General features: G+C 45.2%; 1 protein-coding gene across 1 annotated transcript in view; it reads left to right on the top strand.

Moving 5' to 3' along the window:
• Positions 1 to 21798: 21798 nt before the first annotated feature.
• LOC126416583 (coiled-coil domain-containing protein 170) overlaps positions 21799 to 26252 on the top strand; it is a 320658-nt gene continuing 316204 nt past the window's right edge. Inside the window, exon 1 of the mRNA XM_050084335.1 lies at positions 21799 to 21876. Coding sequence (XP_049940292.1) covers positions 21799 to 21876 — 78 coding nt within the window. The remainder of the gene's footprint in view (positions 21877 to 26252) is intronic.

Genomic DNA, 26252 nt, shown 5'->3' with positions numbered 1-26252 from the left:
AACTTTTAAGCATGAGATACAGAAGAATTTATGGGGTAAAGGTTTCGTGAAACAGTCTTTGATTATTTTTTCTTATTACGGTTTAACGTCCTATCAGTAGATTGACCAATAATCACTTTGGAAATATAACGACATTCTAGCATCAAAATATACAATTATAGTTTCTCCAAGTTGTGGTTCTTGGAAGCTATTTCTTTTACTTTAGAATTTCTGCCGTGACTACAAATCTCAGTACTTTTTAAGAGACCTCGATCATGACGAGTGGTTTCTTTAAGAATTGTTTCCCACATTAACTCAGAGAAAAGTTTTTGGTAAGTGTTTGTACACACCCGATGTAGATGGTGCAGCGCTTAATCCTTTCACTACCAGTGGAACGAGTCAGGTATCACGGACCCAGTGGCAACTTGCTGAATGTCCCACTGACAAAGGAAAGCGTACTAAAGCTCTGCAGAACTCTTACTATTAGCCGCGCGGGGTAGCCGCGCGGTCTGAAGCGCCTTGTCACGGTCCGCGCAGCCTCCCCGTCGGAGGTTCGAGTCCTCCCTCGGGCATGGGTGTGTGTGTTGTCCGTAGCGTAAGTTAGTTTAAGTTAAATTAAGTAGTGTGTAAGCTTCGGGACCGATGACCAAAGTAGTTTGGTCCCCTAAGATCTTACCACAAATTTACAAAAATTCTTACGATTACAGACTGCTCCCTTACGTTCTGCTGTCTTTCATTGTTAATCCTCTGCGCCGTATTGTCGCATCTATTTAGTTCGAGCCTGCCTGTAGGCAACCAAATGAACTGATTTGGAAAGCGAGTTGCTGTCGCGACATCCTGCACAATTCGTGCCAATGAAATGCACGCACGTTTGGAGGTTTGCTGTGTCACAAACGGTGGCCGTGTTGAACGCCTGTAATGTGAGTGCACTTGGAGGGTCGCTCTAGCCACTGATGTGTGTCTGTTTTCTGTACGGCTTGCAACTTATGCACAGAAGTCTTCTGAAACCCCGGATGTAGTTGCGAATAATCTGTAATGTCCCATCCCTCCCCCCCCCCCCCCCCCCCCCCCCGCCCCATAGTTAGAAAACGAACCAACGGGAAATACGTTATTTATATTGTTACTTCTGACCACAACAGTAATTAAAATAACCATACACGAAAGTCTTTCACACCGAAAAAAGTAGTAGAAAAAGGGTTAACAGAGAACTTGCACACATGAAGTATGGAGTAAAATACCCTATCTGGCCAACGAGTCTAGAGCGGAAGAGAGGTCTTTTTTTCCTTCGCTATACTTGTCCTATGCGAGCTTGTTGTCAGTCGGTAATGATCTTCGAAATGAATTCGATGACTGAGAATTCCTTGACGGCAGCTGAATGAGTTACAGATACACTACCAGATGCAAATTTGTCCCGGACTGGGACTCGAACCCGGATTTTCAGCTTACTGCAATAGTAGTAGATCTACACCGAATACAGCTGCTGCCAAGGAATCCACAGTTATCGGATTAATTTCGAAGCTATTTCGTACAGCTGCTGATCGTCAATAGCTTATGTTCTTGCAGACATGCATGTAAGTACTAATGATTTTGTTGTTGATGGGACGTCAAATTCTAGTGTTTCTCCGCTTTCCGCCCGTTCCAACACTAAGACTTTAGCGTGTACATATTATTTATTCTTCCAGTCATACGTATGACAAAATGTTCTTACACGGAAGAATTATTGATAAAAAACGCATAACAGAAAAACAAAATAAAATGTTTTGGATTTACAAGTGTAAAATAGTATCTAAAACTATATACATACTCCGCAAGCCACTGTACGGAGTGTGGCGGAGGGTACTTCGAACCAGTGAAGCGATTTTATGTTCTATTTCATTTGTGTTCTGACCAGGAGAAAATGTTTGTATGGCTGTGTACGCAGTCTAAGCGCTCGTATCTCATTCTCTCGTTCCTACGCGAGTTGTACAATGGTGCGGTCGCTCTTACTCTTCTCTACATTTACCCAAGAAGTTTTCCGGAAAATAACGTCGCCTTTATTCCAAAAATTCCCATTTACGTATCACGGTCATGTGTCTTTCTTTTCATACGGACTACACCGACGTCTTAGGATCCCACCTCCTCGTCTCTGAATTCTTTCGATGTCTTCTGTCATACCTACTTCACAACGACTCCAAACTCTCAAACATCTACTTCTACTAAACCCACAGGACTGCTCTACAGTTCACAAATAAGTGCCTGTCAGATGGTTCATCAAATCACCTTCAGGCTATTTCTGGTCCGTTCCACTCCCGTACGACGTGCTGGAAAACGAACACTTAAATCTTTCCACGTGAGCTCTGATTTATTTTACTACAATGTTCATTTCTCCCTGTGTAGGTAGGCAGCAACAAAATATTTTCGCATTCGAAGATGAAAGTTGACTGAAATTTGACGAAATGATCCTGCCGCAATTTGCTTATCATATCCGTGGCATTCTGTCCACTATTTCGTGATGATGCAAAACGAGATACCCTTCTTTGAATTTTTTCGATACTCTCAGTGAATACTATATGATGCGGATCCCAGACCGCGCAGCAATACTCCAGAGGAAGGCGGGCAAACGTAGGGTAAGCTGTCTCTTTACTAGACCTGTTGCATCTTCGAAGTGTTCCGACAATAAATCGCAGTCTTTGTTTCACTTCACACCCTGCCATTGCCAGTCTACATTTTACATCCTCTCTACTTCGACCATCATCAGTTATTTTACTCCCTAAATAGCAAAACACCTTTACTACTTTAAGTGTCTCATTTCCCAATCCAATTCCCTCAGCATCACCCGATTTAATTTGACTACATTCCATTATCCTTGTTTTGCTTTTGTTGATGTTCATCTTATATCCTCCTTTCAAGACACTGTCCATTCCGTTCAACTGCTCTTCCAAGTCCTTTGCCGTCTCTGACAGCATTACAATGACATCGGCGAACCTCAAAGTTTTTATTGCTTCTCCATGGATTTTAATATCTACTCAGAATTTTTCTTTTGTTTCCTTTACTGCTTGCTCAATATACAGATTGAATAACATAGGGGAGAGACTACAACCCTGTCTCACTCCTTTCCCAACCACTGCTTCCCTTTCATGCCCCTCGACTCTTATAACTGCCATCTGATTTCTGTACAAATTGTAAATAGCCTTTCGCTCCCTGTATTTTATACCTGCCACCTTCAGAATTTGAAAGAGAGTATTCCAGTTAACATTGTCAAAAGCTTTCTCTAAGTCTACAAATGCTAGAAACGTAGGTTTGCCTTTTCTTAATCTTTCTTCTAAGATAAGTCGTAAGGTTAGTATTGCCTCACGTGTTCCAACATTTCTACGGAATCCAAACTGATCTTCCCCGAGGTCCGTTTCTACCAGTTTTTCCATTCGTCTGTAAAGAATTCGCGTTAGTATTTTGCAGCTGTGACTTATTAAACTGATAGTTCGGTAATTTTCACATCTGTCAACACCTGCTTTCTTTGGGATTGGAATTATTATATTCTTCTTGAAGTCTGAGGGTATTTCACCTGTCTCATACATCTTGCTCACCAGATGGTAGAGTTTTGTCATGACTGGCTCTCCCAAGGCCGTCAGTAGTTCTAATGGAATGTTGTCTACACCCGGGGCTTTGTTTCGACTCAGGTCTTTCAGTGCTCTGTCAAACTCTTCACGCAGTATCTTATCTCCCATTTCGTCTTCATCTACATCCTCTTCCATTTCCATAATATTGTCCTCAAGTACATCACCCTTGTATAAACCCTCTATATACTCCTTCCACCTTTCTGCCTTCCCTTCTTTGCTTAGAACTGGGTTGCCATCTGAGCTCTTGATATTCATACAAGTGGTTCTCTTCTCTCCAAAGGTCTCTTTAATTTTCCTGTAGGCAGTATCTATCTTACCCCTAGTGAGACAAGCCTCTACATCCTTACATTTGTCCTCTAGCCATCCCTGCTTAGCCATTTTGCACTTCCTGTCGATCTCATTTTTGAGGCGTTTGTATTCCTTTTTGCCTGCTTCATTTACTGCATTTTTATATTTTCTCCTTTCATCAATTAAATTCAATATTTCTTCTGTTACCCAAGGATTTCTATTAGCCCTCGCCTTTTTACCTACTTGATCCTCTGCTGCCTTCACTACTTCATCCCTCAAAGCTACCCATTCCTGTCAATTGTTCCCTTATGCTCTCCCTGAAACTCTGTACAATCTACGGTTCTTTCAGTTTATCCAGGTCCCATCTCCTTAAATTCCCACCTTTTTGCAGTTTCTTCAGGTTTAATCTACAGGTCATAACCAATAGATTGTGGTCAGAGTCCACATCTGCCCCTGGAAATGTCTTACAATTTAAAACCTGGTTCCTAAATTTCTGTCTTACCGTTATATAATCTATCTGATACCTACTAGTATCTCCAGGATTCTTCCAGGTATACAACCTTCTTTTATGATTCTTGAACCAAGTGTTAGCTATGATTAAGTTATGCTCTGTGCAAAATTCTACAAGGCGGCTTCCTCTTTCATTTCTTCCCCCCAATCCATATTCACCTACTATGTTTCCTTCTCTCCCTTTTCCTACTGACGAATTCCAGTCACCCATGACTATTAAATTTTCGTCTCCCTTCGCTACCTGAATAATTTCTTTTATCTCGTCATACATTTCATCTATTTCTTCATCATCTGCAGAGATAGTTGGCATATAAACTTGTACTACTGTAGTAGGCATGGGCTTTGTGTCTATCTTGGCCACAATAATGCGTTCACTATGCTGTTTGTAGTAGCTAACCCGCACTCCTATTTTTTATTCATTATTAAACCTACTCCTGCATTACCCCTATTTGATTTTGTATTTATAACCCTGTAATCACCTGACCAAAAGCCTTGTTCCTCCTGCCACCGAACTTCACTAATTCCCACTATATCTAACTTTAGCCTATCCATTTCCCTTTTTAAATTTTCTAACCTACCTGCCCGATTAAGGGATCTGACATTCCACGCTCCGATCCGTAGAACGCCAGTTTTCTTTCTCCTGATAACGACGTCCTCTTGAGTAGTCCCCGCCCGGAGATCCGAATGGGGGACTATTTTACCTCCGGAATATTTTACCCAAGAGGACGCCATCATCATTTAATCATACAGTAAAGCTGCATGTCCTCGGGAAAAATTACGGCTGTAGTTTCCCCTTGCTTTCAGCCGTTCGCAGTACCAGCACAGCAAGGCCGTTTTGGTTAATGTTACAAGGCCAGATCAGTCAATCATCCAGACTGTTGCCCCTGCAACTACTGAAAAGGCTGCTGCCCCTCTTCAGGAACCACATGTTTGTCTGGCCTCTCAACAGATACCCCTCCGTTGTGGTTGCACCTACGGTACGGCCATCTGTATCGTTGAGGCACGCAAGCCTCCCCACCAACGGCAAGGTCCATGGTTCATGGGGGGGGGGGGGGGTTAGACATTATTACACTGAATATAAACTGGTAATGGCGCCTTGCTAGGTCGTAGCAAATGACGTAGCTGAAGGCTATGCTAACTTTCGTCTCGGCAAATGACAGCGTAATTTGTCAGTGTAGCTTCGCTAGCAAAGTCGGCTGTACAACTGGAGCGAGTGCTAGGACGTCTCTCTAGACCTTCCGTGTGGCGGCGCTCGGTCTGCAATCACTGACAGTGGCGACACGCGGGTCCGACGTATACTACCGGACCGCGGCCGATTTAAAGGCTACCACCTAGCAAGTGTGGTGTCTGGCGGTGACACCACAGTGTGACCTCTGCAACTTTCCAGTCCTTAGGTATGGATCTTTCGTCGAGTGAGCAATTGTATATGATTGCGAAGTATGTAGTTATTGCGTCAGCATAAACAAAAGCATAAGCGTAAGAATAAGCGGGGACTGATGACCATAGATGTTAAGTCCCATAGTGCTCAGAGCCTAAGAATAAGCAAAACAAAATAATTCGTCGCCGTTCTTTCTTGTAGGCGGTTTTCGTTTCCAGAACCTTTACGAAAAATCAAAGTATTCCACTTCACTACCACAAATATTGAGTGTTTATCCGTATCATATCTTCTAGATTCCTTCCACTAAATCGGATACTAACCGGTTCTTTGTCTTCCCAGTGCACAAACGGTTCTGAGGTACCAGGTATCGATCTATGCTGAAATACCCATACAGGGTGTTACAAAAAGGTACGACCAAACTTTCAGGAAACATTCCTCACACACAAATAAAGAAAAGATGTTATGTGGATATGTGTCCGGAAAGTTCAAATGGCTCTGAGCACTATGGGACTTAACATCTGTGGTCATCAGTCCCCTAGAACTTAGAACTACTTAAGCCTAACTAACCTTAGGACATCACACACATCCATGCCCGAGGCAGGATTCAAACCTGCGACCTAGCAACAGCGTGGTTCCAGACTGAAGCGCCTAGAATCGCTCGTCCAGTTAAATCTGTAATGTAAGATTATACCTCTTACTGAGCAGATTCAAATTCTTGAATTCACTCAATAATCATACGAAACTCAAAGCTTAGTTGCCCCGCGAAGCCATCAGACACGAAATCTGCAACTGGGACTGTGTGACCTTAGCCTTTAAGTACAGTAATGGCGTGTTTTTCCTGGCCTTTACCCGCTTTCTTCACGAATCGGCTTGTTGATTGCTGGATTTGTTAATGTTAGTGGTAGAGGAGCGCCGAATGCCTTTCCTGTTGCCACATCTTCCCCACGGGAACAAATATGTGTACCGCATGTCAATGTTTGCAAACTTATTTACTCTTCACATTTGCAACCTGTTATCTTAGAAGCTAAACCAGGCCATACAATTCACATTGTCGTGGCTAATACTAAAGGTGTAAACTATTTATTTATATCTGTCATTTAACAATTAACATTATCGTGGCTAATACTAAAGATCTATACTATTTATTTTTATCTGTTATTTAAAAAAGTGATATGTTATAAAAATGCTAATGCTGGAACTACTTTCTACCACTACAAAATCACAATAAAACCCTTTAATCAATTATCCAACTAATAATAGACGATGTTATGTTATGTTAACCTGGGACCTAGAAACGATGGAAAGGCTCCGTCCCCGCCGCAGCCGCAGTGGTCAACAACCCCACGACGTCTACCGCAGTCCACTTCACGCCTCCGCCGCCCCACACCGAACCCGGGGTTATTGTGCGGTTCGGCCCCCGGTGGACCGCTCAGCGAACGTCTCACACCAGACGAGTGTAACCCCTATGTTTGCGTGGTAGAGTAATGGTGGTGTACGCGTACGTGGAGAAATTGTTTGCATAGCAATCGCCGACATGGTGTAGCTGAGGCGGAATAAGAGGAACCAGCCCGCATTTGCCGAGGCAGATGGAAAACCGCCTAAAAACCATCCACAGACTGGCCGGCTCACCAGACCTCGACACAAATCCGCCGGGCGGATTCGTGCCGGGGACCGGCGCTCCTTCCCGCCCCGAATAACAGACGATACAGTCATATTAATGCGATCGCCTGTGAAAAGCCTGAATAACCAGCGATTATTGCACGGACCGCTGAAAGGCACCGACATGGATGTGGAGACTTGCCTACTGCAGTGCAATGGGCAGCCGATCTACGTATCTCAGCTATCCATGGTGTAAACAGCCCAAACGAGGTGGTCCCACGGATTCTCGACTGGGTTTGAATCCGGTGAGTTTGGTGTCCAGAGGAGCACGGTAAACTCATCCTGGTGCTCTTCCAACCAAGCATCTACACTGTGAGTTGTGTGACACAATGCACTCTCTTTCTGGCAGATGCCGTCGCACCGAGGAAAAAACAAACTGCATGTGGGGGGGGGGGGGGGGGGGGGGAGAGGGGGGAGATATGGTCCCCATGAATAGATGCATACTAATGTTGATACATTGCGCCTTCCAGAATGACGAGATCACTTAGGGAATGACCTCCGCACTGGACCTTTCCAACGATTGTTGCAGGGTGTTTGCTTGCGGACGTTTCAAGCCGTAAACGCCAACGGGCATCTGTCCGATGGAGCGTAAAACTTAATTCTCCGAAAAGGTCTTCTATCGCCAGTCAGCTGCAGTACTGACGTACAAATCCCAGCCTTCTCGTCGATGATGAACAGCAATCAGCAAGGGTGCATGATCAAGGTGCCTGCTACGAAGGCCCACACAGAGTAACGTAGGTTGAACGTTCATTGAGGACACACTTGGGGTAGCCATTGGTTCATCTGTGCGATCAATTGCTCAACGGTCCCACTTATTCTGTTCTCCCGTACACATCATCTCTGCAGTTTTTTTTAGTCATGAGTCTTCTGACTGGTTTGAAGCGGCACGCCACGATATCCTCTTTCCTCTCCTGTGCCAACCTTTTTTTTAACACTTGAAGCATACGTCCTCAATTATTTCCCAGGTGCATTCCGATCACTGTCTTCCTCTACATTTTTTGCCCTCTACGGCTGCCTCTGGTACCATCGAAGTCATCCCCTGATGTCTTAACAAATGTCCTACTATCCTGTCCCTTCTCCTTGTCAGTGTTTTCCACATATTCAAATGGCTCTGAGCACTATGGGACTTAACATCTGTGGTCATCAGTCCCCTAGAACTTAGAACTACTTAAACCTAACTAACCTAAAGACATCACGCACATCCATGCCCGAGGCAGGATTCGAACCTGCGACCGGAACGGTCACGCTGTTGCAGACTGAAGCGCCTAGACCGCACGGCCACACCGGCCGGCTTTTCCACATATTCCTTTCCTCTCCGATTCTGCGCAAAATCACCTCATTTCTTACCTTATCAGTTCACCTAATTTTCAACATTCGTCCGTAGCACGACATCTCAAATGCTTCGATTCTCTTCCGATTTTCCCACAGTCCGATTTCACTACCATACAAATCTGTTCTCCAAACGTACATCCTCAGAAATTTCTTCCTCAAATTAAGGCCTATGTTTGATACTAGAAGACTTCTCTTGGCCACGAATGCCCTTTTTGACGTGTGTAGTCTGTTTTTAATGTCCTCCTTGCCCCATTGGTTATTTTGCTGACTAGGTAGCAGAATTCCTTAACTTCATCTACTTAGTGACCATCAATCCTGATGTTAAGTTTCTCGCTGCTACTTCTCATTATTTTCGTCTTTCTTCGATTTACTCTCAATCCATATTCTGTACTCATTAGAATGTTCACTCCATTCAGCAGATCATGTAATTCTTCTCCACTTTCACTCAGGGTAGCAATGTCATCAGCGAATCGTATCACTGATTTCCTTTCACTTTGAATTTTTGTCCCACTCCTGAACCTTTCTTTCTACTGATATTTATGGCCCGTGGTGTATCACATTTGCCTCGGCGGCGGTTTTGGATAGCGCCATTTTTCCATACATGGTATACTTTAACCACGCCGGGCACGCGAATAGTTTACAAACTTAGCCGTTCCGGAAATGCTTCCACCTATGGCCCGCCTTTAGGACCACATTACAACGACTGCACTGTTCTTTGTGTCCTCCTCGACACGCTTTAGATAGTTGCTGTAGCTAGTGCTGCCATCTGCCTTCTGTGAGTGGTTATGACAGGTTGACGTCGAACGTTGACGGTGGTCACATTGATGTGCCTGGACCGTGTATTACTGGTGCGGCACATGGTTACCAGGCCTATATTCACTTAGACGGATGTGGGACACCGCCTAAAACAACTGTGCCGAGTGGACTGAATCTGGAGCCAGGCGCCTACCCGAATGCCGGAAGCGCCGTGCTAACGCGTGCGGCTATCCGGTGGATCTCAAGTAGCATACACAGTGAAGCGCCAAAGAACTGGTACAGGCATACCTATTCAAATACAGAGATGTAAACTGGCAGCATGCGGCGCTACGGTCAGCAACGTCTATACACAAGTATCTGGCGCAGTTGTTAGATCTGTTACTGTTGCTACAATGGTAGGTTATCAAGATTTAAGTGAGTTTGAACGTGATGTTATACTCGGCGCACTTGCGATTGTATCTCCGAGGTAGCGATGAAGTGGGATTTTAACATACAAACATTTCAGGAGTGTACTGTGAATACGGCCGAAGTGGCCGTGTGGTTCTAGGCTCTACAGTCTGGAACCGCGAGACCGCTACGGTCGCAGGTTCGAATCCTGCCTCGGGCATGGATGTGTGTGATGTCCTTAGGTTAGTTAGGTTTAATTGGTTCTAAGTTCTAGGGGACTAATGACCTCAGAAGTTGAGTCCCATAGTGCTCAGAGCCATTTGAACCATTTTGTATCGTGAATATGAGGAATACGGTGAAACATCGCTGCGGCCGGAAAAAGATCTTGCAAGAATGGGACCAACGACGACTGAAAAAAATCGTTCAACGTGACAAAAGTGCAAAACTTCCGCAAATTGCTGCAGATATCAATGCTGGGTGATCAACTAGTGTCAGCGCGCGAACCATTCGACGAAACATCGTCGAAATGAGCTTTCGGAGCCGAAGGCCCACTCGTGTACCCTTGATGACTGTACGACACAAAAAAGCTTTATGCCTCTCCTGGGTCCATCAACACCGACACTGGACTCTTGATGACTGGAAACTTGTTGCTAGGTCGGACGAGTCTCGTTTCAAATTGTATCGAGCGGATGTATGTGTACAGTTACGGACACAACGTCATGAATCCATGGACCCTGCATGTCAGTACGGGACTGTTCAAGCTGTTGGAGGTTCTGTAACGATATGGGACGAGTGCAGATGGAGAGATAGTGGACCTCTGATACGGGCAGATAAGCCTCTGACAGGTGACACGTACGTAAGCATTCTGTCGGATCACCTGCATCCATTCATGTCCATTGTGCATTCCGACGGATTTGGGTAATTCCAGCAGGACAATGCGACACCCCACACGTCCAGAATTGCTACAGAGTGACTCCAGGAACACTCTTCTGAGTTTAAACACTTCGGCTGGCTACCAATATCTCCCGGCTTGAACGTTAGTGAGCATATGTGCGATTTTGCAACGTGCTGTTCAGAAGAGACCTCTACCCCCTCGTACTCTTACGGATTTATGGACAGCCCTGCAGGATTCATGGTGTCAGTTCCCTCCAGCACTACTTCAGACATTAGTCGAGTCCATGCCACGTCGTGTGTCTGCACTGGTGCGTGCTTGTGAGGCACCTACACGCGCCTTGCCACCATTCGCGCGGCTCCCCCCTCGTCGGAGGTACGAGTCCTCCCTCGCGCATGGGTGTGTGTGTTGTCCTTAGCGTAAATTGGTTTAAGTTAGATTATGTAGTGTGTAAGCCTAGGGACCTCAGCAGTTTGGTCCCATAGGAACTTACTGCTACACGATATTAAGTAGGTGTACTAGTTTCTTTGGCTCTTCAGTATGTAGATAAGTTTATTGCTGCTATGATGCAGTCTGCTATTTCTTTTTGATCCTCTCACATGTTTCATATCTACAGTCCCTGTCGTTGGCCTTTGGGATCCATGCTTTGCTTCCATACGGAAGAGATAGTCCTCTCATTGTCTTGTGGAACTTCATTTCGGTCTTCGTGTTTCACCTTTTCGAATATGTTGTTCTGGATGTGGCAACGCATCCGTGAGAAGCAATCTAACCTCCTCCGGATGTATCGGCCGTAATCGTTCGTGATGTTATAGCCTAGGCAGTTGTAGTTTGGAATCGTTAGACACTGGTAACACCTAAGCATATTTCTGATCTTGTAATTTATTTTTCCTTAGAGACGGCAATTTTGGTATTAACTTCCAAGATTTTACAGGTTCAAGTATTGGCTACGTTGTACAAAAGATGGAGTGTTTTTTTTATTATTATTATTATTATTTTGCTCTTGAGAGGAGCCGGCCGGAGTGGCCCAGCGGTTCTGGGCGGTACAGTCTGGAACCGCGCGACCGCTACGGTCGCAGGTTCGAATCCTGCCTCGGGCATGGATGTGTGTAATGTCCTTAGGTTATACTAAAATGTAGACTTTCACGGTCGGAAATGTCATGTTCATTATAATTATCCGGGTTGCTATGCCGTGGTCGGTTGATGAATTCAGTGTCAATTCCCAACGTTTCGTCTCCGTCTGCGGGACACATCTTCAAGGGGGTCTGTAACTGGATGGAAGGTCCAACACACCCACTGGCACGCTACTCACTGCCGCTAAATTCCGAGTCCGCGAGCTCCCGCGCCGCGGCGTGACGTCACGTGTTTTGAAAACGTCAGTGCAATTGGCCGCTGTGCGCTGCCGTCGATCGCCGTTGCCATCACCCAGTAGTGGACGGGTGGTACACATCTTCTTTAACACCGGAATCCATATACCATTTAATTTCACGCCCTCCTCCTTTCGATTGAAATTATTGGGGTGTTTAGCAATTTCGATTGCCTCCCTGTTGAGCCTTGACACTGAATTCAACAACCGAGCACGGCATAACAGCCCGGATAATTATAGTGGACATGTCCTTAGGTTAGTTAGGTTTTAGTAGTTCTAAGTTCTAGGGGACTGATGACCTCAGAAGTTAAGTCCCATAGTGCTCAGAGCCATTTGAACCATTTTATTTATTTATTTATTTATTTTTTTTCGAGAGGAGATTCTGTCTCATGTGCTTTAAAACCAGTGTTGACTGTTTTTTTTTCTTGATTTGGTCCATACCGCCACCTCATAAAATGTGGAAAACAAAGAGCTTGCAGTGGAATAAACGTGCTTCACAGTAGCGAAGAGAAGCAAGCGCTCATAGCTCTTTAGGCATGAATTTATGAGTCCATGTTTACTAGACTTTCTGCTTTCGAATGACCGCTCGTGTCATATCCCCGAATATTGACCATTCCTTTCTGGAGGTCCTATTACACTTCTTTAACGCACAACCGATTTTAGTTTCATGTCTGTTGAGCACTCATCGTCTATCATAGTGTGCTGGTACCCTTTAGTCAAAAATTTATCGAGCCAGTTGGAAATCTGTGGAGATACTCTCTATAAATCTCGGTTGTTAGACGTTCTGTAGTACCCCCAGGCGGCCCCCTGTCGGAGATTAATCAATGAGACGTGGCACCAGCTGTCTCATCATGGCTAGCTGAAATAACTGAAATGTGTGTGAAATCTTATGGGACTTAACTGCTAAGGTCATCAGTCCCTAAGCTTACACACTACTTAACCTAAATTATCCTAAGGACAAACACACACACCCATGCCCGAGGGAGGACTCGAACCTCCGCCGGGACCAGCCGCACAGTCAATGACTGCATCGCCCTAGACCGCTCGGCTAATCCCGCGCGGCTAGCTGGAGTAACTGAATAAAACATGGTCGCCAGATTAATATTACTCTACGATTCCTCCGAAGGAGTAATAGAAATAAAAATGCTGAGGGTGAAAGGGAATAGTTTCGATCCTATTTGGAGGGCTGGACAGTAATGCTGTGACCGTGGATCGAGTGTGGGAAGGAAAACACAACCTATTGTTTGGGCTAGACTTCTGAGACAATTTATGAACACAGGAATCCTGGCGAAACTTGCACGTATTCTTAATGAATTTTTACAGTAATTCTTAGAGCGTGCGAGAAATCAGAGGACCACTATTGTGACGATGTTTTGCTACAGATGGAGAGTTTTTGCGTACTGCGACGTGGCAATTAGTTCATTAACTTTTTTCCTTTATTTTTGTCTAGAACTATAATCTTATTTTGGGTATTAATTATGTAATAATGGATTATAGAGTTTTTGTTGAATGGGAGTTTTTTTAATTTAAAAAAGTGGGGATTGGATTATTTGGGGAAGGAGACCAGATAGCGAGGTCATCGGTCTCATCGAATTAGGGAAGGACGGGGAAGGAAGTCGGCCGCGCCCTTTCAAAGGAACCATCCCGGCAATTGCCTGGAGCGATTTAGGGAAAACCTAAATCAGGATGCCCGGATGCGGGATTGAACCGTCGTCCTCCCGAATGCGAGTCCAGTGTCTAACCAATGCGCCACCTCGCTCGGTTAAAAAAAAAAAAAAAGTGACCTCAGTAGCGCACGGAACCAGTGTCGGAAGTGATGGCCCGTCTTTCACGGAGACGGCCTCTCTAACACTGCCCGTCTACGCGTGAGGTCTTATTCTAACCAGAATTCCGTTGGCCTTTCTTGGGTGGTTGGCATCAGTGTTCTGCATTAGCTCCTCCCAAGTTGCCAACTCGTTTGGTGTCGTAATTATGCTCCTCCAAGAATAACGACATAAGAATTTGTCTACTTTAAAATTTTTGGTACAGTCGGCTTTTCACTTGGCCTGGTGCTGTCACCTTCGTCGTTTTCGTCGAGTTTGAAGTTAACGACCTAGCTCTCGCTTCCTACTCCAAGAAGCAGCCTTTGTACGACAGTCCTGCTGAACACGTTACCATGACCCATTTGTCGCCAAATGAGTGCTGTGCTGTCCTCTGGCAACACTCTCGCTCACGTCATTGACAGTTTTAAAAAATGTGTCTATAAATACCCACCACTGCCTCAGTATCACACGTCCAGCTGTAAGGTGACAAATCAAAATATTCGTATCACTCCACTCCACACTGGGGTACCGTGCGGAACGCTCTTGGCAAATGTAATACAGCGCAATCACCCTATTTCTATTTCCTCAACTGATCCTTCACGAGCCGGCCGCTATGGCCGAGCAGTTCTAAGCGCTTCAGTCCGGAACCGCGCTGCTGCTACGGTCGCAGGATCGAATCCTGCCTCGGGCATGGGTGTGTGTGATGTCCTTAAGGTAGTTACGTTTAAGTAGTTCTAAGTTCTAGGGGACTGATGACCTCAGATGTTCAAGTCTCATAGTGCTTAGAGACATTTGAACCACCCTTCACGGCACAGGTCCAGAACTGACGAGAAATATTCAAGTATCAGTCTAACGATGGTTTTGTAAGCTACCTCCTTCACGGTTGGACAATACTTGCGGATGATTCTTCCAGCGAATCTCAATCTAGAATCTGTCTTACACATGCTTAGTTTTATGTGGTCGTTCCACTTGAAATCGTTCCATACATATACTCCCAATCATTTCGCTGAAGTGACTGCTTCCATTACTTGTTCGACAATCGTGTAGTCATTCAATAACTAGCCTTTACGCCTATTTCTGAGCAGCACATTACATCTGTTTATGTATAGAGTCAATATCAGTCCTAGCAATAAGCGTCGATCCCTTGCGGGTTTTCCATCATTTCGCTAGAATTTCCTAGCGTTGCGACTTCTTTGTATAAAGGACACCATCGGCGGACAACCTCGTGAAACTTTTGGCATTATGCACTGGGACTAATGTGAATATTAATGTTCCTATAGCACTTCCTTCTGATAAGCTCGAAGATATTCTTCCGTATGAACATTTCTTTCCGGTAAGAACGGCGTTTTCTGTTTGCCAGGAGCTCTTCAATCTAATCGAAAACCTCGTATGATAATCTGTAGGCTTGTATTTTGTGACATTGCGGAATTGTATCGACTCCCTTCTGAAAGTCAAGGAACACAGCATCATCCTTTACGGGGCCCCTTACATACATAATCATCAACCTTTACGTTAGTATCTACACCTTCATGGATCTCGTGGACGAACAGAGTGGGCTTTCACACGAGCGTTGTTTGCGGAATCCATGCTGGCTCCTGCGGTGGAGATTTTCATCCCTCCAGGAAGGCCGCCATCGTAAGAGAGCACAAAACGTGCTCTGAAATTCTACAACAGACTGACATTGGCGATATCGACCTATAGTTTTGTGCGTCCTTTCGACGTCTCGTCTTGAGATTGAGAATTATCTAAGGATTTTTCCAATCATTAGGTATGTTTCCTTCCTCCAGCGACCTATGGTATACTACTTTTAGCAGAGGAGCAAGTTCTTCGGCGTACTGTATGTAGAACTTTGTAGCTGGAGTTGCCTTGCGTCTGTTGAGTGATTTTCTATCTCAGCTGTCACTTACCTCGTTACCCGTTATTTAGACGTTCATAGGACGCTTTAAAAGGGGATTGGCAGTACAATAATCACCAGTGAAAGAATTTTAGAAAAAGAAATTTAGTATTGCGGCCTTCTCTCTATCGTCCTACGCTTCAGTGCAGTTGTGGTTACTGAGAGTCTGGACATATGGCTCTAAACTAACTTCAAGTAAGACCAAAACTTTTTAGGATTTTCAGCTAGAATGGTGGATTGAATTTTACGTTAGTTTTCTCTGATGACTTCGCATATGGCTGTCCTTACACTAATAATGGCATCGTTCAGTTTTTGTTTGACTACAAGGTTTGGGTTATGTTTAAATCCGCAGTGAAGCACTCTATGCTTTCATCTACATCTGCATCTGTACTCCGCAAGCCACCTGACGGTGTGTGGCGGAGGGTACCTTAAGTACCTCTATCGGTTCTCCTATTCCAGTCTCGTATCGTTCGTGGAAAAAAAGATTGTCGGTATGTCTCTGTGTGGGCTCTAATCTCTCTGATTTTATCCTCATGGTCTCTTCGCGAGATATACGCAGGAGAGAGCAATATACTGCTTGACTCCTCGGTGAAGGTATGTTCTTAAAACTTCAACAAAAGCCCGTACCGAGCTACTGAGCGTCTCTCCTGCAGAATCTTCCACTGGAGTTTATCTATCATCTCCGTAACGCTTTCGCGATTACTAAATGATCCTGTAACGAAGCGCTGCTCTCCGTTGGATCTTCTCTATCTCTTCTATCAACCCCTTCTAACACGACTGTCGAACCACGCCGAGTCCCTCACAAGTTTGCTCAGCACGTTAAGTGTGTAAGGCGTATTTTATACTACTCTTGAACTTTGTCCATTTATAATCAACATCTTCAGTCTCAGATATGACTATTTCATGTCCATGACGTTCAGTCTACCTTTGTGATTCATAGCTCAGTAGGAGTATGGAATTTCATTGCTAAATAACGTTTCAGGAAGCTTTCTGTCGCTAGTGCTATGTGGGCATTATTACCTTTCACAAACGTGACTAGTTCTGGAACCTTTCCGTGGACGCTCCTGCAATAGACTAATACTTTGTAACATACCTACAATAAATAAAGCCTATGTTCGTCTGTGAAAATGGATTCGATAAGCAACATGAGCTGTCAGTAATCGGAATCTAACCTGCATAAGACTGTGTGCGTGTTGTATGAGTGTTAGTTTCTCTGTCATTTAAGCCCTCAACAGATCGTTACATGAAAAACTTAAAACTAACATCTGGATAAGCTATCTGACTGCGTATTTGAGTATGTATTTACAGGTGATACAGAATCTGTCTTGTGCAACGGAATTTACTGGATTAGAGTACATGACATGTTATGGTGTCTCGGTGTCTCTGTTCTGGCCCTAAGTTTTGCACTCACCTCTTTAGATGATTACCTTTTTCCACGTGGTTTACAGAAACTCGCAGCAGCATGCAGCAGCAGCGGCTAAAGCTTATTATTACTAAGAATGAATTTAATAAAAGGGAGTATGCTTAGGCCCTGTTAACTACTAAATAACTTGTAAGAAGGGATTTCATAAATTAAGTCTATTTAAAAATTTCGTAAATCATCATATAATAGTTTGACAAGTATTAATAATGGCGAAATGACTGACAATGACATCATAAGTACCAATAAAAAATTATTTCAGTTTCAAAATTGCGGTGGTGGTGGTTGTTGGGATGTTTGAGAGGGACTAAACAGCTAAGGGCATCAGTCCCCCATTCAAAATTGCATTAATATTTAATAACCGCAGCATATTTATGAATTAGATGTGGAGAATTATTATTATTATTTGGAGGATATGGAGGCTTCTTTAACTGACAAGCAAAATATGGGATCATTGCAAACTCGGACTAACAATCACGAGCCTAACCCTACAACTGCGCTTTACGATATGCTTGCGAATTTTACCTTGAATTCATTTTCAAACGTAGTTAAGCCATCTAAATTTCTCCTGGCCATATAGATGAAATCAGGCCTTAAGTGTGGTAAGATCTGCCATCACAGACGTCTCCGAGTTCTCTACCAACACTACAGAAATTGTACTCTCGCAGACAGACCTCGTCTCACAACAATGCTTAGAATCGCGCTCTCATGTTTCGCCCTGAGATTGTTACTATCGATATCTGAGTGCATATTTATTTCCACAGAGAATCGCAGACTCTTACACAATGCAAAGAGTAGCCTTAAGTTGGCTATATTGTTTTCGTTACTCAATATAATATTTAATAAATGTAATGGAGAGTTCTGGCACACTCCTTACAACTTTATTAACAGTGTCTTGCTCTGATCTGCCATGACGAATGTTGTCTTTGCGATTACTGGAGCTGATATATTCTTCCATCCCTGAAGTCCGTAACTTAATACAGCCTGTGAAAGGACTTATCTACCCTAAAAAACTGCTTGTGCACGCCACACGTATTCTGCTACTCGAGTACCGACTTGTCGTGTTCCGATAGGGAGAAGGAGGACACTTCTAGTTGACAGGGGTCTTACATCGATTGATGCAGTCAATGAGATCGATATCGTGGGGAGCTTGCAGAACTCCAACTGGGACTCGCCTACAAACTATAAAGCTCAGGGATATAGAACTCGGTGTAATTCTCAAGGAAGGATACCACTAGGCACTAGCTTTGCTCCCACCCCAATCTTGAGGCCAGCTGACTTCACCGACGCGGCAAACCGCTCGTGTGAACCGAGGATAGCCTCAGAACTCAGGCAGCAGGCGTCATTCGCGCCGACTTGAGCCACAATTTGTAGTCGGTTGCGCCCAGTGGGCTCAACAGCCTATCTCACATCTCAAACCTGACCTCCGGCAAGCAACAGAGAGGTCACCGCCCTTCTTTCCTGACGTACCCACTATTCTCCTAAGGGGCTCCATCACCCGCCTAATCTTGGAGGGCCGGCCGGTGTGGCCGAGTGGTTCTAGGCGCTTCAGTCTGGAACCGCGCGGCCGCTACGGTCGCAGGTTCGAATCCTGCCTCGGGCATGGATGTGTGTGATGTCCTTACGTTAGTTAGGTTTAAGTAGTTCTAAGTTCTAAGGGACTGATGACCTCAGATGTTGAGTCCCATAGTGCTCAGAGCCATTTGAACCATTTTTAATCTTGTAGGTCCCTATGAAAAGCAATCACACCCTCCACACTTGTTCGGGGCATTCAGGAATATCAGTCCCAGTCTCAAAAGGCGAGACGTTCTGTTCGGATTCAGATGTACTTTCATCAGTGGGAAATACCTAAAATGCATAGGAGGACAGCTGTCGCCACGGTTCCCACTTTCGCCATCCGCTCAGAAATTCGCGACCCTGCCACTGTTTGCTATCCGCCATCAGGTGAGTGTTGAATGGCCAGGTTGTGCAAATCGAAAGGCGCTGCGACGTCAGGAATCCCAGGCGATACTATAGGCTCCAGCGGTGCCAAAGCATTCGTCACAGGAGCCCCAGCACCACCGCAGCCCACGGTAGCAGCCGGAAGCCTGTCAACCGTGGCCAATTTCCCCTGCACCCGTACACAATAGACTTCTTATCCATCTATAACCTACGTCCGTATACATAACAACCACGCAGTCGCTGGATGCAATATAAGTACTGCTGTTGAACTGCCTCTGCCTGTCACTACACTATAAATTCAGTTTCAGATCACGCAACGAAAATTTCTAACAGAATGCAGACACTTAAAAGATAATAGACACTAATTAACACGTAAAAAAATCACAGATTCACTGAAGCGCGAAAGAAACTGGTATAGGCATGCGTATTCAAATACAGAGAGCCTCGTGGGTAGCCGCGCGGTTTTGGGCGCCTTGTCATGGTCCGCGCGGCTCCCTCCGTCGGAGATTCGAGTCCTCCCTCGGGCATGGGTGTGTGTGTTTTCCTTAGCGTAAGTTAGTTCGATTAAGTAGTGTGTAAGCTTATGGACCAATGACCTCAGCAGTTTGGTCCCATAAGACCTCACCACAAATTTCCAAAATTTCGAGGGACAGAGATATGTAAACAGGCAGAATACAGCGCTGCGGGGGACAACGCCTCTTTAAGACAACAAGTGGCTGGCATAGTTCGGTTACTGTTGCTACAATGGTAGGTTATCAAGATTTAAGTGAGTTTGAACGCACGAGCGAAGGCACACAGCATCTCCGAGGTAGCGATGAAGTGGGGATTTTCCCCTACGACCGTTTCACGATTGTACCGTGAATATCAGGAATCCGGTAAAACATCAAATCTCCGACAACGCTGCGGCTGGAAAAAGATCCTGCACGAACGGGACCAACGACGACGGAAGAGAATCGTTCAACGCGACAGAAGTGCAACACTTCCGCAAATTGATACAGATTTCAGTGCAGGGCCATCAACAAGAGTCAGCGTGTGTACCATTCGACGAAACATTATCGATATGGGGTTTCAGAGCCGAAGGCCTATTCTTGTGCCCTTGATGACTGCACGATACAAAGCTTTAGGCCACGGCTGGGCCCGTCAACACCGACATTAGACTGTTGATGACTGGAAACTTGTTGCCTGGTCGAGCGAGTCTCGTTTCAAATTGTATCGAGCGGATGGCAGTGTACTGGTATGGAGACAACCTCATGAATCCATGGACCCTCCGTATCAGCAGAGGGCCGTTCAAGTTGGTGGAGGCTCTGTAATGGTGTGGGGCATGTGCAGTTGGAGTGATATGCGACCCCTGATACGTTTCGATACGACTCTGACAGGTGACACGTCTGATCACGTGTATCCATTCATATCCACTGTGCATTCCGACGGACTTGCGAAATTACAGCAGGACAATGCGGCGCCCCACACGTCCAGAATCGCTACAGAGTGGCTCCAGGAACACTCTTCTGAGTTTAAACACTTCTGCTGGCCACCAAACTCCCCAGACATGAATATTATTGAGCATATCTGGGATGCCTTGCAACGTGCTGTTCAGAAAAGATCTTCATTCCCTACTCTAATGGATTTATGGACAGCCCTGCGGGATTCGTGGTGTCAGTTCCCTCCAGCAGTACTTCAGACATTAGTCGACTCCATGCCAGGTCGTGTTGCGGTGCTTCTGTGCGCTCGCTGGTGCCCTAGACGATATTAAGCAAGTGTACCAGTTTTTTTGGCTCTTCAGTGTAATATACACTTCCTGACAGAACCGCATGAGCAACGACTTGATTAAACGCAATGGGAAACACGTTACTGCTGCTAGTGCTTGCGCTCGACTCCACGCCTGGAGCTTGCAACACAAGGGCTTGCTGGAGTATTAGAGAGGACGGGTGAGCAAAGCTATTCTGACCTTTAATGTTCACTACAAGAAGAGGAATTGTGTGGCTAGCGCTTACGCAGTTCAATGGCCATGTGAATATTAAAGGCAACGAAACTAGTCTTCTAACGATCGATAATCTTTACAGAGTAGTTTCAGAGCTGCCAAGGGTCATTCAGAAGTGACGTGGAGGAACAATGAGCTTTTTTCCTTTGTGTTTGGCACACACATACACGTAAACACACACACACACACACACACACACACACACACACACACACACACTTAGGACTTGCTACACAATCGAGACGATTCAGTAACCCAACTGGAAATCCGTATTCTCTATTCTTCAGATACGTGACATCATTTCTAGCATCTGCACCTCAACAAATGATTAATTCAAGTAAGATGAGGAATTCTGAAGTTTGAAACAAAGTTAACTGAGCTTAGGGTGTATAATTTTAAAAAATCAAGGTATCTATATATTTATATCGAAACAGTTGCTACGTAGAGAGGAAACATGACCTTTCACTTGTTTTTTAAAATTATTTTTTGACCACTAACATATGTTGCAGCTCCTGACTTATTGTTTCTCTATAATTTATCAAATTTTGTTTTTGCGTAAAAGATGGATGAATTTTCCTTTAAGTTTCCCATTTCTCGTGCTGTTACAGTCTGGCGGAGATGAAATGGCCCACGATATGGCGACTTCGCTGCGAAGTGAGTTGGCAGCTCTGCAGTACAAACGCGATCGCCTACAGCTCGAGGTAAGTCACAGATAACCGCGATATTTTAAAGTGCATTATACTGCGGACTGGCATACGTACATATGATCAATACGTCCCTAAAAAGGTCTCTTTACTAATGAGACTTTACAAAAAGAGAACTGTCTGTAAAATTTTTCGTTAGTATTTGAAACTTGATAATGAATGCTTGTCATCCGAAACCGGTCGCCACTAAATGGTAAGTCCGCCTCCATAGCTTGAGTGGTCAGCGCGGCAGAATGCCACGAGCGGGTCCTGGGTCCTGTTCCCGGCTGGGTCGGAGATTTTCTCCGATCTGGGACTGGGTGTTGTGTTGTCTTCATCATCATGTCATCCTCATCGACACGCTAGTCGCCTAAGTGACGTCAACTAAAAAAAAGACTTGCACCAGGCGACCGGTCTACCCGACGGGAGGCCCCCGCCACACAAAATTTCGTTTCACTGAATAGTAAACTGCAAATGAGACTGTGCACTATGCACATCGTCGATGTTTACCTCGACTAGAGGTAAATAGCGCAATTTAGTGAGCACGACGATGACAACTGAAATGCAGGGGATGGACAAAAATATGGACACACCAGACCTACACCACAATATCATGCCTAATACGTTGTAGCTAAACCGATGGTGTTCAAAACTGGCTTCAGTCGAGTTGCAATTGATAAATACAGGTCCTGTATGGTTTTCACTTTCTTTAGGTCAAAGCAGCGGAAAGTTCAGAAGTTCAGGTAACGAAAATAGACATGGATAGCGATAAAACATCCTCCTCTCCAATGTAGACCACAAAGGATCATACTGAGGTCTGGTGACTGCGGCGGACGGAGAAGATGCGGCGCTTCATCCTTGTGCTCACGAAATCAGTCGTCGACGATGCAAGCTGTGTGAACAGAGGTCCTGTCGTCTCGGAACACAGCATCACCATTACAGAACAAACATCGTACGATGGAATAGACCAGATCAGCCAAAATAGTCACATAATCCTTGGCACTAATGTGACCTTGCAGAGTAACAAGGGTACCCATGGAATACCATGAATGGCTCCAAAATCATCACCCAACTCCCGACACGTTTCACTATTGGGGCCGCGCGGGATCAGCCGAGCGGTCTGGGGCGCTGCAGTCTTGGACTGTGCGGCTGGTCCCGGCGGAGGTTCGAGTGTGTGTGTCTGTCCTTAGGATAATTTAGGTTAAGTAGTTTGTAAGCTTAGGGACTGATGACCTTAGCAGTTAAGTCCCATAAGATTTCACACACATTTTAACATTTCCACTATCGGGACGTAAACTTGACCGACAGTTGCAAACAGTGCACTCACAACTATAGTGAACACAGATCTGACAACGACTCATACTGGCAACGTATTCGGGCATTGCATAGGTGCCGTTCGGGGTCAAATACAACAGCTCAACGAGCAGGCTTGGCTAGGTCCTCATTTAAACTACTGACCATTAAAATCGCTACACCAAGTAGAAATGCAGATGATAAACGAGTATTCATTGGACAAATATATTACACTAGAACTGACACGTGATTACATTTTCACGCAATTTGAGTGCTTATATCCTGAGAAATCAGTACCCAGAACAACCACCTCTGGCTGTAAAAACGGCCTTGATACGCCTGGGCATTCAGTCAAACAGAGCTTGGATGGCGTGTACAGGTGCAGCTGCACATGCAGCTTCAACACGATACCACAGTTCATCAAGAGTAGTGACTCGCGTATTATGACGAGCCAGTTGCTCGGCCACCACTGCAGACGTTTTCAATTGGTGAGACATCTGGAGAATGTGCTGGCCAGAGCAGCAGTCGAACATTTTTTGTATCCAGAAAGGCCCGTACAGGATATGCAACATGCGGTCGTGCATTATCCTGTTGAAATGTAGGCTTTCGCAGGGATCGAGTGAAGGGTAGAGCCACGGGTCGTAACACATCTGAAATGTAACGTCCACTATTCAAAGTGCCGTCAATGCGAACAAGAGGTGACCGAGGCGTGTAACCAATGGCACCCCATACCATCACGCTGGGTGATACGCAAGTATGGCGATGAAGAATACACGCTTCCAATGTGCGTTCCCCGCGATGTCGCCAAACACGGATGCGACCATGATGATGATGTAAACATAACCTGGATTCACCCAAAAAAATGACGTTTTGCCATTCGTGCACCCAGGTTCGTCGTTGACTAAACCATCGAGGGCGCTCCTGTCTGTAATGCAACGTCAAGGGTAACCGCAGCCATGGTCTCCGAGCTGATAGTCCCTGCTGCTGCAAACGTCGTGGAACTGTCCGTGCAGATGGTTGTCGCCTTGCAAACGTCCCCATCTGTTGACTCAGGGATCGAGACGTGGCTGCACGATCCGTTACAGCCATGCGGATGAGATGCCTGTCATCTCGACTGCTAGTGATACGAGGCCGTTGGGATCCAGCTCGGCGTTCCGTATTACCCTCCTGAACCCACCGATTCCATATTCTGCTAACAGTCATTGGATCTCGACCAACGTGAGCAGCAATGTCACGATACGATAAACCGCAATCGCGATAGGCTACAATCCAACCTTTATCAAATTCGGAAACGTGATGGTACGCATTTCTCCTCCTTACACGAGGCATCACAACAACGTTTCACCAGGCAACGCCGGTCAACTGCTGTTTGTGTATGAGGAATCGGTTGGAAACTTTCCTCATGTCAACACGTTGTAGGTGTCGCCACCGGCGCCAACCTTGTGTGAATGCTCTGAAAAGCTAATCATTTGCATATCACAGCATCTTCTTCCTGTCGGTTAAATTTCGCGTCTGTAGCACGTCATCTTCGTGGTGTAGCAATTTTAATGACCAGTAGTGTATGTTCAAGCATTTTTCGCGGTGTTTCCATCATTCCCACCAATCCTTGTATAAGTTCCATAAACATGTATCCCTCCCTTTTTTTTTTTTTAAGAACCTGAAAACTTGCCACAGTGTTGCTAAGAATAGTTTTGATTGTATGGAGTCTTCTTGCTCACCCCCTCTTTCACTGCTGAATTTCCCACTAACTTGATGAACTATATTTTGTTCGCCATAAGTTTAAACACACTGTAAACAAACACCCGCTCAGCACGCTATTTGGAAATTTGTGATAAGATCTTATGGGACCAAACTGCTGAGGTCATCAGTCCCTAAGCTTACACACTACTTAATCTGACTTACTCTAACTTACGCTAAGGACAACACACACACACACACACACACACACACACACACACACACACACATGCCCGAGAGAGGACTCGAACCTCCGATGGAGGGAGATGTGCGGAACGTGACAAGGCGCCCCAGACCGCGCGGCTACCCCGTGTCGCATATTTCATCTATCCACGTGCCGTGACGTTACTGGAAATCGGCTGTAATGACGTTACTTCGTTGTTCTAACGCAAATGACACAGTGAGGCATGCTAAAGCATTCAAAGTGTCCAGTGTCCTTGCCAATCGCCATGTTAAATGTTTCACTCAAGGTCAGTTACGGTGTGCAAGATTTCACGTGTGCACAATGTGCTGTCCGCGTGCAGGCCGCGATTCGGCTGGCCGGCAATACTCGGTACGTCACAGTTTCGGTCGGTCCCTCTCGCTATACTGCGACATTACATTTACCGATGCGATGCGACCATTTATTCCAGCATTGAATGCGGCTCATTTTGGTCGCCACGACATTGTCTAGTTAATTTCTTGATTAGCTCTCTTCCCTTCTAATTGGTTTTAGTGCGTGTGTCAGTGCATGTGATACAAAGTGACTGTGTGGTATTTCGAGTGCATGCGTGTACAACGCTTTTAGTTCATCTCCACATTCGTTTGTTTTGGTAAGTGTAAGGGCGCCCATCAGATCCAAACTCACACAAGACCACAGACTCAATGGCTCTTTACACAAAAGGAAGCAGTCTAGAGATCTATCCTCGGAAATCTTTGAAAATGATGGGAGTCACAGAGGAGAAGTGATGTGTCGCTCACACCGGCACATGTGAAACAGAGATCAGAGTTTACAAAAGTATATTGACCAAGGTAAGAAACGTCTGCTTCAAGCAAAATTACAATAGCGCACAGGTATGAAGACAAGAGAGTATGGCGATTGTAGATCCTGACAAAGTAACACAATTAGGATCTTCATAGACAAATATACTTGTATGGAAACTATTCTAAGTCCGATGAGGCCGTTCTGAATAACACCAGCATAGGAACAGAAAAGTCTCTTCTGTATACAGCCTGATTGCACAAAGGGAAACAACAACGAATGCTAAATACAGAGGCGTCGGTCCCTACGATGGACTTCGAGATCACCCCGAGACGACGGTGTGAGTAACACCCGCTCTGAGAATAGGAGAGGCTCTCGATGCCGGAACAACTGACCTGTTCAT

Source organism: Schistocerca serialis, chromosome 8 (assembly GCF_023864345.2).
Source record: "Schistocerca serialis cubense isolate TAMUIC-IGC-003099 chromosome 8, iqSchSeri2.2, whole genome shotgun sequence".
Classification (NCBI taxonomy): domain Eukaryota; kingdom Metazoa; phylum Arthropoda; class Insecta; order Orthoptera; family Acrididae; genus Schistocerca; species Schistocerca serialis.
Note: the sequence above shows the minus strand (reverse complement) of the source record. Positions and strands in the feature narration are given on the sequence as shown.